The 13,401-nt window shown below is 37.7% G+C and overlaps 2 protein-coding genes across 3 annotated transcripts in view; both read right to left on the reverse strand.

The window, feature by feature from the left end:
* The window catches only part of HELLS (helicase, lymphoid specific), a 39,919-nt gene extending 38,630 nt beyond the window's left edge, over positions 1 to 1,289 (reverse strand). The window contains exons 1-2 of the mRNA XM_060101819.1: positions 1,132 to 1,289; positions 574 to 695 (exon numbers count right to left, since the gene is read on the reverse strand). Coding sequence (XP_059957802.1) covers positions 574 to 695; positions 1,132 to 1,162 — 153 coding nt within the window. The 5' untranslated portion in view covers positions 1,163 to 1,289. The remainder of the gene's footprint in view (positions 1 to 573; positions 696 to 1,131) is intronic.
* A 10,268-nt stretch (positions 1,290 to 11,557) lies between these two features.
* The window catches only part of TBC1D12 (TBC1 domain family member 12), an 89,265-nt gene continuing 87,421 nt past the window's right edge, over positions 11,558 to 13,401 (reverse strand). For both annotated transcript variants that reach the window (XM_060112005.1, XM_060112091.1), the window contains exon 13: positions 11,558 to 12,675. In XM_060112005.1, coding sequence (XP_059967988.1) covers positions 12,607 to 12,675 — 69 coding nt within the window. In that variant the 3' untranslated portion in view covers positions 11,558 to 12,606. The remainder of the gene's footprint in view (positions 12,676 to 13,401) is intronic.

A 13,401-nucleotide genomic window follows, 5' to 3' on the forward strand; every position in this document is an offset into this window, starting at 1 on the left:
CAGCACATAAGATGTAGTAGGTGTCAGTCTTCTTGCATATGCAATAATAAAGCAACAGGGTGGGACAGTACTGGAGTAAAATATACTTAAAAACTGAAGTTTTTTAAGAGGTTAAAAACTGCTTTTAGTAACCTACAAAATACTCTGTACCAGAAAACCACAAGGATTAACTCTTCGTTGAAAAAGTACATCACATTTCAACCTAAAGGATCTTACTTAGCAATAGCCCAAGAAATGGAAAAGAAAGCAAAAAACAAGTTAATCACTTAGGTGGAAAACAGCACTGAAAGAATTCACTACCGACTTTGGAAGAATTATAATAGCTAAACAAGCAATCTGAAATGCTCACTTAAGAGAGATGAGGCCACTGTATAGACCAAGACTATATCTGATAGAAGCCTCATTCAAAGCTCATGCAAAGGTTTCTCAAAAATAGCATCGGTAAACAGAGATAAATAAGGAAGCCCGTTTTAAAGTTGATGAAAAAATAATAATAAAGTTGATGAAAAGCCAGACTAGTAAACTTAAGCACACAAACCACACCCCCGACGATGAACTTGATGCCTATTTTACCTTTTCTAGCATCTTCCTCTCTCTCTCTAGCCCAGCAGCTTCAAGTTGTTCTTCCTCCTCTACCATGGCTGGGGTAATCACGGCAGTCTCCGGCTGTTCAACCATATCTGGAGCTACGGACCCTAGGAGGGGACAAGGCTTTTAAATTGCAGCTTTAAAAAATGACCAGTTACTCAACTTCCGAGGAAAAAACCTTCCTCCCTTTCCCAGATGCATTTGAGGCAAACCATGAAGACCCAGGGGGACGCCAGTATCACCTCTCAGAAGACATCCTAAGACTTCACTATGTCAACAAGTTGCCTGGACCCCAGTTTACAAATGGGGATGTTCGGGAAAACGCAGCTCCCCTGTGTCAAATCTCCTATACCATGCACATACGCGCAGCTCCGGGTGTCCCCCACTCACTCCCCACAGAAAAGGTAACCCTCCTTTCCTCCTCAGTCTCTGCCCGGGGTCGCCTCTCCCCTCAAAAGCTCGGCTGCAGTCTCTCCATGCTGATCCCGCACTCCCGCCCCGGACGCCGCCGCCCGCTCCGGGAGGCAGGTTCTCCTCACTCACCGCCGCTGCTCGCGGGGCGCTGCGCCGGCATTGCTGGACACACACTCCGGAACCGGGTGCCCTCCTCACAGCGCCTGCAACGCCGCGCGCTAAAGCCTCCCAGCCGCTTGCCGGTCCCAGTCTCCCGACCAGGTGTCCAGCCAGAGAAAAACGCGCGCTTCTCCTTCGCGGGAAAACGCCGTCATCTCGCGATACTTCGTGCTCTCCACCCCGCCCCCGAGCCCCGGTGGCGCGAGACTTGGCGAAGTTTGGTTTTCGTCAGGACCGTCTTGGGGGACTGTGAGCTTTTACGGGGGCCTCGGGTTTGGGGAAGTTGGGTTTTGCTGCAGAAGTCATCCTTAAACTAGCTGTGTGATACTGGGCGAGTCTGCCTACCGTGGAGGGCCCGGTTTCCTTACGTAATTGATGATGGTGCCGCACTATGCAGACTTCAGTAGCGCTCTTGTTTGCAAGGTACCTTCACACACCGGCTAATGTGATTAAATCCTGCCAACGGATGATCCTTTAGGTAGAAAGATGTACTGAGTATCCAGGTGAAGATGTCAGAGACAAATATTGCTAAACTTTGCCACTATCCGCAGTTCACATTTTGCGTGAAAGTTCCCCGAAATGACCCAGAAGAGGGCTCTTTTTGTGGCTGGGATAGGAGAGAGAAATAAGAAGATTATGGTAGAGTTCTTGTTGAAAAGTTGTTTCAGAATAAGGGAGAACTTAATGCAGTGATAAGCCTACCGGGGTGGCCAGCAGAAAAGACGTAAGGTTCAGGAATTCAATAGACCAGTTATTAGAGAAGGCACCTGAAGGGAGGAGCTGGGCTTTTCTGTCCCTTGGTTTTCACTTCAGCCTTCAGTCCTTCCTTTTCTTACCTGCAGTCCCTTTTAACAAGTTCTTTTGCTACCCCTCGCCCCAACCTCAGAATTTATGGTATACCTGCCATGTAACTACCCGTTTCCTCCATTTCTGACTCCAACAACTTTAATTATTTGTAATTGTACAAAATTTAAGGGTTTACAATACATGTCACGTCCCTCATAACCATCTTCAGCAACCTTCATAACACTGAGATTAGCAGATTGTTTTTATCCCTACGTTATAGGTGAGAAAACTGATGCTCACAGAGGATAAATTAACTTGCCCAGAAGCCTACAGTCACTTTGTGATAAAACAGTAGCCAAACCCAGGTCTTTCGAAAACTAGTTCAGTATTAAGATAAATTATAACCTCCATTAGTAATTATTCTTAAATCATACCTCTTTCTTATCAAAGACAATAGCTATCAGTCAGTCTCACGCTACTAAGATTTCTGACCTTCACCAAACTAACTCCGAAATTTCTTGCCCCGACTTCTGAAACACTGCTTTTTACAGGGGTTTCCCCTAATGTACTGAAAATCTTTTCTTGTTCCCTCTTTTGAACTCAATTGTGGCCCACCTCCCCAATCTTTCCTCCGTCTGTTTTTTCTCTATATACTTTGTTCCATGCAGTATCTGCTCTACAGACTTCGATGATCAACTCAAGGCCAACAACTTCCCTTCTGATTCCTCAGAGATCAAATGGGGAAGATTTATCCAAACACACGTGGGATGGAATTCAAGGCAATTTCATTCATTCTCAAAGGACAGGAATCTCATCTAACATCTTAGCCCCACACTTGACACGAGTTGCACTGGGTGTTTCCGGACACGTTTGCCACTGTGCAGACCTCAAGAGTGGCTATGAAAAGTTTTGTTCATTCACTTTAAGGGTATACATTTAAATGTCATCTGGGTACCTGTAACTTTTCTAGGTGCTATACAGCAATGAACCAGGCAAACAGGATTCCTTTTGATATGGAACTCACCTTCCAGGAGTTGAGACAAATACGTACGTGTGAGAAATTCTCTGCAAAATATTAGAATAGAGTGGTGTGAGAGTAACTGGGTAGTTACTTTAGACTGGGTAATCAGGTATCTGAGGAAGTGACAGACTGAGAACCAAATGTCAAGCAGCCAGCTAGCCCAGGGGAAGAATGGGCCAAGCAGAAGCTACAGCTAGGGCAAAGAGAATAAGGCAGGAATAAGCTTGGGTATGTTTGAGTATCAGAAGAAGACCAGTATGATTGAAGCAGAGTTGACAAGAGGGTGTGGCACAAAAAATCAGAGGTAGACTGTCCAGATGAGCCACAAAATGCCATCTTCTTCTAGATTTCTTAATGGCTTCACCATCCACCCAATCAAAGAAGTGAAACAAAACAGTCAAAAAACAAAACCAGTGCTCCCTCTTGCTTATATGGCCCCATTTCCTGCCTACCTCACAAAGTAAACAATAGCTACAAGACAGAACTCCCCTTCCAGATTCCCAACACCAAACTTACAAACCTACCTGCATCTGACACCTTTTCCACTTTCTCTCATGATATGCTCTGGATCCATCTCCCTGCAGCCTATTCAGGAATCTTAGATTATACATTACCCCCATTCACTCTTTATTTCTTAAACCTCTACTGAATATTTTCCATTAGTACTTAAATACTTGAACACACACCAAAGTAACTAAGGAAATCAGTGACTACACATGGTCAAATTTAATGGACATCTCTCAGTCCTCATCTCAAACTCATTGACACCTGACACCATTGATCACTTCTTTATGGAAACACATTTGGCCCTTGTTTTTTCTGACCCCCACACTGTCCTGATATTCCTGTTTCTGACGTCTACTAGTTCATTCTCCTCTCCCCAATCTCTAAGTGTTGAACTTTCTGAGTGAACCGGAAATGACCTGAGTTTCTAACTAATTGTATAATCTAATAAAAATATTCTAAATGAAAGGTAAGTTCACTAGGAATCGTCCAAAATAAAAACAATCTGTTCATCCATATCTATCATGTGTAGTGCCAAGCGCTATTTTGGGCACTAGGATTTCGGAGGTAATAAAAGACAAGACAATCTTTCTGAACTCAGAGTTTACGTTGTAGTGGAAACGATAGACAACTATATAAAATAATGTTAGCTAGTGGTAAGTAATAGATAACTATAAAGAAATATGAAGTAGGGTAAGGTCATGATACTGACAGAGGATGGGTAGAGAACAGTCCGACTCTGAGTAAACTGACATTAAGTAGAGACCTAAATGAGAAGATAATATAAACCATACGAAGACTTAGGCAAAGAATATTTCCAAAGGAAAAGCAAGAGTAAAAGCCCTTAGGTAGATAGGAAATTGGGAGATTGAGAAATTAGATCCACAGTGAACTTAATAAGGTTGAGTGGCAGTTGAAATTGTAGAGATAGCAGAGACTAGAATAAATAGGAACTTGTAATAAAAATTAGGATTTTTATTATGAGGAATGTCACTAGAGGGTCCTGAGTAAGGAATAATAGGATTTGATTCACATGTCTAAAAGATCATAAAACATGCAGTCTAATTAAAAGTGTGATGAGAATTGTTTACTTTTTCAAGGGCTCACGTAAGTGGCTTTAAAAATCAAATCAGAAGAACTATTACCACTAAGTTATGACAAATTTACTGCATACACAATTTATTTAAAATCACTTGGTATAAATTAAGAATAAAACAAACCCTGTCATTCAAACACTTTCCAATTTATTTTCACACTTTCAAGCCCAAACACAGGCATTCAAAGCATTTTACAATCTACAAAAGTTTTAATCAAGTTAATACTTCCCTTTCAAAGTTTTTTAAGAATATAGAAGCTAAAATTAAAAGCCTTGGGATTTATTTGATAATCAGAATACATCATGTACTTACAATATTGATTATCAATACTGCTTAGACCAAAAACATTTGAGGCTTCATTTTCTTCTTTTATAATACCATTTTGTATAGTGTTGTACATGAAGATGAAAAATGAGAACATATATACCCCATTGTTATCAATTTTATATACTCCTTCATGTCTATATTATCATATACAATTTTATTACAAAAATGATTTTTCCAAATATATTGCAATAGTACATGTCATTTTACCTTAAATAAAATAATGGAAGTGGGCTTCCCTGGTGGCGCAGTGGTTGAGAGTCCGCCTGCCGATACAGCGGACACGGGTTCGTGCCCCGGTCCGGGAAGATCCCACATGCCGCGGAGCGGCTGGGCCCGTGAGCCACGGCCACTGATCCTGCGTGTCCGGAGCCTGTGCTCCGCAACGGGAGAGGCCACGACAGTGAGAGGCCCGCGTACAGCAAAAAAATAAAAATAAAAAAATAATAAAAAAATAATGGAAGTACTGTTTATTTAAACGTTCAAAAAATGAAGCACTTTAAAAAATTATTTATTTATTTTTGGTTGGGTCTTCGTTGAGCACGTGGGCTTTCTCTAGTTGCGGCGAGCGGGGACTACTCTTTGTTGCAGTGCGTGGGCTTCTCATTGCGGTGGCTTCTCTTGTTGCGGAGCACGGGCTCTAGGTGTGCGGGCTTCAGCAGTGTGGAACGTGGGCTCAGTAGTTGTGACTCGCAGGCTCTAGAGCACAGGCTGAGTAGTTGTGGCACACGGGCTTAGTTGCTCCGTGGCATGTGGGATCTTCCCGGACCAGGGCTCGAACGTGTGTCCCCTGCATTGGCAGGCAGATTCCTAACCACTGTGCCACCAGGGAAGCCCCCAATGCCATTTTTGTAAAGTCAAATTTCCTTCTTGGAGTATTTTAGAAAATAAACCCAACTCACATAATAAAATGCACAAAGTAAAACCTCAATTAGAACCAAGAGAAGATCAATATGAATGATAGAATGTTTATAAAGAAATGCGGTTTTGCTAACTTCCCAAGCCTTGTAACTTTATGTAGCCTATCAAAATATTGAGGCAGTGCTTAGCACATAATCAGGGCTTACCGAGTGTTCCTGCATTCATTCAAAGTACCAAGTAGCTCACTTCTGCAATTAAAGTTAGTAAATAACCAATATGTTTTTTATTGAAGTATAGTTGATTTACAGTGTTGTATTAGTTTCAGATGTACAACAAAATGATTCAGTTATACATATATATGTATATATATATATTTTTTTTCAGATTCTTTTCCATTATAGATTATTGTATATCTGTTAATCCCAAACTCCTAATTTATCCGCCCACCTTCCCCCTTTGGTAACCATGTTTGTTTTCTATGTCTGTGAGTCTATTTCTGTTTTGTAAATAAGTTCATTTGTATCACTTTTTTTTAGATTCCACATATAAGTGATATTATTTATCTTTCTCTTTCTGATTTATTTCACTTAGTATGATAATCTCTAGGTCCATCCATGTTGCTACAAATGGTATTATTTCATTCTTTTTTATGGCTGAGTAATATTCCATTGTATACACATTCCACATCTTCTTTATCCATTCATCTGTCAATGGACATTTAGGTTACTTCCATGTCTTGGCCATTGTAAATAGTGCTGCTATGAACATTAGAGTGCATGTATCTTTTCAAATTAGAGTTTTCATCTTTTCTGAATATATGCCTAGGAGTGGGATTGCTGGATCACATGGTAATTCTATTTTTAGCTTTTTAAGGAACCTCCACACTGTTCTCCATAGCAGTTGTATCAATTTACATTCCCACCAACAGTGTAGGAGGGTTCCCTCTTCTCCACACCTCCTCCAGCATTTATTATTTGTAGACTTTTTGATGATGGCCATACACACCTCATTGTAGTTTTGATTTGCATTTCTAGCAAACAATATTTTTAAAGGGCAAGGCTATCTTCTCTCTCTGAAGTGGCTAATTTCCCTGAAATTAAAAAAAAAATTTTTTTAATCTTTAAAAAAATTATTTAATTTTCATTTTTACATGTTGTAAAACAGTGAAGTCCAAATTAATGGTCTTACCACTGTAGGGAAGCAAAATTTGTCACCCCAAAATGTGTCTCTTTGACATGAGGATTAATTTAGCCTGATTATTTTTAAGAAACAGAAGACTCAGGAAGTTTTTCTTGTTACTGACCCCTTTACTGCCAAAAAGAATTTTGACAGAGGGCCTGTTCTGGAATAGAGCTAAGAATATGGGCTAGGTGAGGTGGGGAACACTCGGCAGGGCCTAGAGATCAGAGTCCACTCAGGGTACTGCAAGGCCCAGCAAACATTTGTTTACCAAACATTTGCTTTTCATCTCCACATGCATTGCCTCCCCCTTTGAAGTCTCAAACCACTACCCCCAACATCCTCTTTTGTTTTCAGCTGAAGACAGTATTTAAGGTGAGGGTTTCAGTCATTTTGGTGAGTTACTCAGTTTTCCTGGTTCTCTCCCACAATACATGTTATTAAACTCTTGTCTTCTCCTGTTAATCTGTTAATGTGTCTCATGTCAATTTAATTCTTAAATCTGCCAGAAAAACTTAGAAGGGTAGAGGAAAATTTCTTCCTCCCTGATGCTACATTTGGAAATTCACATTTTCGACAAAATCAAAATAATATGAATTCAATACAAAAATCACTTTCCCCCCCAAGAGGTGAGACTTTGTTTTCTGACACTATATATGTCAGATAAACTATAAAACAATTGTGGCAAATTAAAATCTGATTTTCCATTGCTACCTCACATGATTTTTGCCTCTTTTTATACCAATCTCTGCTGTCTGAATATGCGCATGAAATACAAAATAATTTTACCTTATCCAAACAAAAACAGGAAATGAAAAATCATAATAAACCATATGGCATTTTAAGACAAATTATTCCATGATTATATGCTTTAGTATTATACCCTCCAACAATGTATACTCTAAAAAATTGACTGTTCTAGATAAAAATAGCCTTAGTTCCTAAGCTACAATGAAACCTGTTATCCTAAAGTCAGAGGCTTTGAAAATCCCAATGCCCTTTTGCCAATGTTACCTAACTTTTGTAGAGTCAAAAAATATACTCAAACCAAATCTGTTGCGTTTCTTTACAATAACAATGAAATATCAGAAAGGGAAAGTAAACAAAAAATCCCTTTTAAAATCTCATCAAATAAATAAAATACTTAGGAATAAACCTGACCAAGGAGGTGAAAGACTTATATGCTGAGAACTATAAAACATTGATAAAGGAAACTGAATATGATCAAAGAAATGGAAAGATATCCCATGCTCTTGGACTGGAAGAATTCATATGGTTAAAATGGCCATACTACCCAAAGCAATCTACAGTTTTAATGAGATCCCTATCAAATTACCCATGATATTTTTCACAGAACGAGAACAAATAATCCTAAAATTTATATGGAACCATAAAAGACACAGAATTGCCAAAGCAATCCTGAGGAAAAAGAACAAAGCTGGAGGCAAAGTCCCAGACTTCAGACAATACTACTAACTACAGTAATCAAAACAGCATGGTATTGGCACAAAAACAGACACATGGATCGATGGAACAGAATAGAGAGCCCAGAAATAAACCCATACAACTATGGTCAATTAATCTTTGACAAAGGAAGCAAGAATATACAATGGAGAAAAGAGTCTCTTCAACAAGTGGCATTGGGAAAGCTGGACAGCCGCATGCAAATCAATGAAGTTAAAACACACCCTCACACCATACACAAAAATAAACTCAAAATACCTTGAATACTTAAATATAAGACATGATACCATAAAACTCCTAGAAGAGAATATAAGCAAAACATTCTCTGACATAAATGGTACCAAGGTTTTCTTAGGTCAGTCTCCCAAAGCACTAGAAATAAAAGCAAAAATAAACAAATGGGACCTAATCAAAACTTATAAGCTTTAGCACAGCAAAGGAAACCATTACCAAAAGAAAAAGACAACCTACAGACTGGGAGAAGATATCTGCAAATGATTCGACCTACAAGGGCTTAATTTCCAAAATATACAAACATCTCATACAACTCAATAACAAAAAAACAAGCAACCAAACCGAAAAATGGGCAGAAAATCTAAAGAGACATTTCTCCAAAGACGACATACAGATGGCCAAAAGGCACATGAAAAGATGCTCAACATCACTAATCATTAGAGAAATGCAAATCAAAACTACAATGAGGTATCACCTCACACCAGTCAGAATGGCCATCATCATCAAAAAGTCTACAAATAGGGCTTCCCTGGTGGCGCAGTAGTTGAGAGTCCGCCTGCCGACGCAGGGGACATGGGTTCGTGCCCCGGTCCGGGAAGATCCCACATGCCGTGGAGCGGCTAGGCCCGTGAGCCATGGCCGCTGAGCCTGCACGTCCGGAGCCTGTGCTCCACAATGGCAGAGGCCACAACAGTGAGAGGCCCGCGTACCGCAAAAAAAAAAAAAAAAAAAAAAAAAAGTCTACAAATAGGGGACTTCCCTGGCAGTCCAGTGGTTAAGAATCTGCACTTCCACTGCAGGGGAAACGGGTTCAATCCCTGGTGGGGAACTAAGATCCCACATGCCACACGGTGTGGCCAAAAAAAAAAGCCTACAAATAATAAATGCTGGAGAGGGTGTGGAGAAAAGGGAACCCTCCTACACTGTTGGTGGGTATGTAAATTGGTACAGCCACTATGGAGAACAGTATGGAGGTGCCTTAAAAAACTAAAAACAGGGTTACCAAATGATCCGGCAATCACACTCCTGGACACAGATCTGGAGAAAACTCTAATTTGAAAAGATACATGCACCCCAATGTTCATAGCAGCACTAATCACAATAGCCAAGACATGGAAGCAACCTAAATGTCCCTCAACATGTGAGTGGATAAAGATGTGGTATATATACACAGTGGAATACTACTCAGACATAAAAAGAATGAAATAATGCCATTTGCAGCAACATGGATGGACCTAGGAATTATCATATTAAGTGAAGTCAGAGAAAGACAAATACTATATGATACCACTTATATGTGGAATCTAAAATATGACACAAATGAACTTATTTACAAAACAGAAACAGACTCACAGACATAGAGAACAGACGTATGGTTACCAAAGAGGAAAAGCCAGGGGGTGGGGGTGGGGGAATAAATTAAGAGTTTGGGATTAGCAGAAATAAACTACTATATATAAAACAGATAAACAACAAGGACCTGCTATATAGCATAGGGAACTATATTCAGTATCTGTAACAAGCCATAATGGAAAAGAATATGAAAAAAATATATATATGTGCATGTATGTATAGCTGAACTGAATCACCTTGCTCTACACCAGAAACTAACAAACACTGTAAATCAACTATACTTCAATTAAAAAAATATATATGTATATACTCAAACCAACAACATTATATGAAGGTCATCACTGCAAAAGAAATCAGCAAAAACTATGACTATGTTCTCTGACTTTAGAAAACTATGCTAGTTGCTGGAGTCTTCCAGTAGCATTTAAATAATACAATGTAGACCTGTGCTAGAAGGACAATGAAGTGAGAAATACTGATTAAGTAGACAAATAAAACACCATATTAAATTTCACATTATCTTGAGGCTTTTAGGAAAGTTATTTTTTAATTGAAAATATACTTTAACCAAAAAAACCGTCATACAACTGACCATGCGAATAATGAGTAACTCCATACTGCCTGTACAAGAGGTTCAAGGGAAAAGGCAGTAACAATATTTTAGCTGCCAGTACTGTCAGTCTCAAGAGGCTAAAGGCCCAGTGCATCCCAGGAAGAGAAATTTGGCAAAAAAGTTTATCCCCTTTTTATCTCCACATGTAGTTAAATATGCCCAAAATAATGAAGACTCATTTCAAGTAATTACTCTGCTTACGAGTTTTATTTACACAGTAATTGTTAATAGTGGTTTTTAATAAATTCCTTGTATTTACATTTTATATACACATTTATATTTGAAAGGTAAAGAAACTGTACAATAATAAAAATGAGAAAAAGAAATACAGTAACTTAGGTCCAACTCTGGAAACAAATACACAAAAGTAAGATTAAGTTTAGGCAGGTAGTATAACCTCAATGAGATTACTGCCAGGGGTTACATTCCCCTATCAGGGCCACCAATACCAAGGAAGTAGTTACCAGAGTTAAAATGTCATTCTAAAACCTATTAAGACCCTGGGTACTCCCTCAATATTTTATTACACTACTAGTTTCCACTAAGCAAGCTCCTAGGAGAAGAGTTAACTTCTGAGGGTTCCATTAGTGGTCTCTAGGCTAGAATGACCCATGGGGTAAAAATACATAGGTACCGTCTGGTCCCATACTCCTAAAGAGGCAGGTGCTACACTAACAAGGTTCTCAGGCTTGTTAGTTTGAAGACTATATACCACTAACAGAAATAGTGTGCTTAAGTGTTGTTTCAAACCAAATTGCAACATAAAAGCACACTATAAATCTAATTATTAACCAAATACCATTTTATATAGATATCACTCATGATATTCAAGTGATTTATTTTAGGTTTAAGAATTAAACATATTATAATAAATTTAATATCAATTTACCAATAATTAATCATTCCTTTATCCTAATATCATCAAAGTTACTAATTAGAAAAAAATTAATTTTACCTTTTACTCTTATTTCCTTTGATTAGAAAATTATACACAGTGTTTTACAAGTCATGGACTTGGCTACATATTAAGATTTCCAATTTCAAACTGGAATTAACAGATTTTGTTTCTACAGTGAAAGAATTTTAACTAACAAATTTAAAGTCTCGCCAAGTAGAATTCTAATTAAGAACTCTCAAAATTCATTACTTTTTACTCTTACCAGTGAAAAACCTCATTTATATTTATGGACTTACTCCCCCCAAAAAGCCTTCAGTCCATTAAAGTGCAAAGAAATTTCCTTCTACCAGTTAGCTTTCTTAAATTACTAGATGAACAATTTCTTAGACTAGAAACAGAGAGGCTAAAATGCTCTGAGTGATAGGAATTCCTTGAGGAAATGAAACAATTTCCTTTCAAAAACAAATAGACATGATACTGTGGAAAAACACCTACACAAATGCTAAACAATCTCCTACCGATATTTCCAGTTCCCAGATAACCTAAATTTGCCCCAACCTGTGAGTGAAGATAAACAACTTCAGTGACGTAAATAATTTAGTCAACCTTGCTTATTCTTGGTCTATAATATCTTCAAAAGTGTGGAACTGGAGATAATATCTATATTAAGGTGTTTATTTCAAATAGTATTTTGGAAGTTAAAGTAGTATTTAACAATCCTTTTCTGACCTCCAAAGTGCTAATTGTTATGCTCCTACTTTATGCTAATTGTTAAAAAAGAAAAGATGTAAAAATTTGAACTATCTCCAAAGAGATTATCTCCAATAAAAAATTTATTGCATTAAACAGTTCACTCCAAATTACGGAGTATGAACTAGCCATTTAAACTTTTTTCTTTGTAAAATGGCTCTCCCTATAAAATACTTTTTTATTAATACTGTCAATAGGTACTCATTTACTTCAGCCATGGAATTCAAAATCAGTGGTTTTCCAAGTCTTGATTCTTTTAGCTTTCTTCAACATTTTCTTCCATGCTTTTTACATAGGAAACAAAATACTTTTATCAAAAACATTTTTTTAAATATTGCAATTAGTCTGTTAATTTTGAAGATTAGCTTTTCAGAGCTGGACTATTATTCTTGTCTCCTTCTTTAATATCCTTCATCACAGATGCAAAGACCTGGAAATTATATAAAGTAAACATTAATCCTCAAAAAAACTACCATGCAGATTAAAGAGATTTTAAAAACTATAGTTTATTAACATGAAAAAGCTTTAGTATACATAACTCTGTCCCCTGAAAGACTGCCATTCTCAAATCCTCTTGTTTGTTTCAACCCAATTTTATGATATATAGTTAGATTCCAGTTTTCATCACTTGCCAAATATTATAAAATTACTGTTAGGTAACAAAACATCCTCTGGACCAATATTCTTATATTTTCATTTTCATAAGCAATAAAACTTGAGAGCTTATAATGCCTACTGGCTATCATTCATGTAGCAAGTGTTAACACTATTTTTTATGTCATTTAACTTTCGACTGCCAATATATCTGCTTCCCTAATAAGACTAAGCATCTAAAAAGTCAGGATCATACATTACATTCTTTTTATTGCAAACCCTTAGTACACATCAGGTATTTAAAACAATTGTTGTCTATCTGAAATACCAAGGTAATTATACAATTGCCCTGGCAAATACATGACTATTGTAGGCTGTACTTCACTAAACTCATAAAATATTACTGGACTTACATAAAAATAAAGCCATAAGTCTGGAGAGGTGAAAGCAGAGCAATTCGTTGGTTTTTTTTTTCAAAGTCAAAAATTATTTTTGTAAGTTTTTAAAAAATTTAAGCACTAACATTTGAGAAATGCATGACTTTTTTTTTTTTTTTACAAGA

Source organism: Mesoplodon densirostris, chromosome 1 (assembly GCF_025265405.1).
Source record: "Mesoplodon densirostris isolate mMesDen1 chromosome 1, mMesDen1 primary haplotype, whole genome shotgun sequence".
Classification (NCBI taxonomy): Eukaryota; Metazoa; Chordata; class Mammalia; order Artiodactyla; family Ziphiidae; genus Mesoplodon; species Mesoplodon densirostris.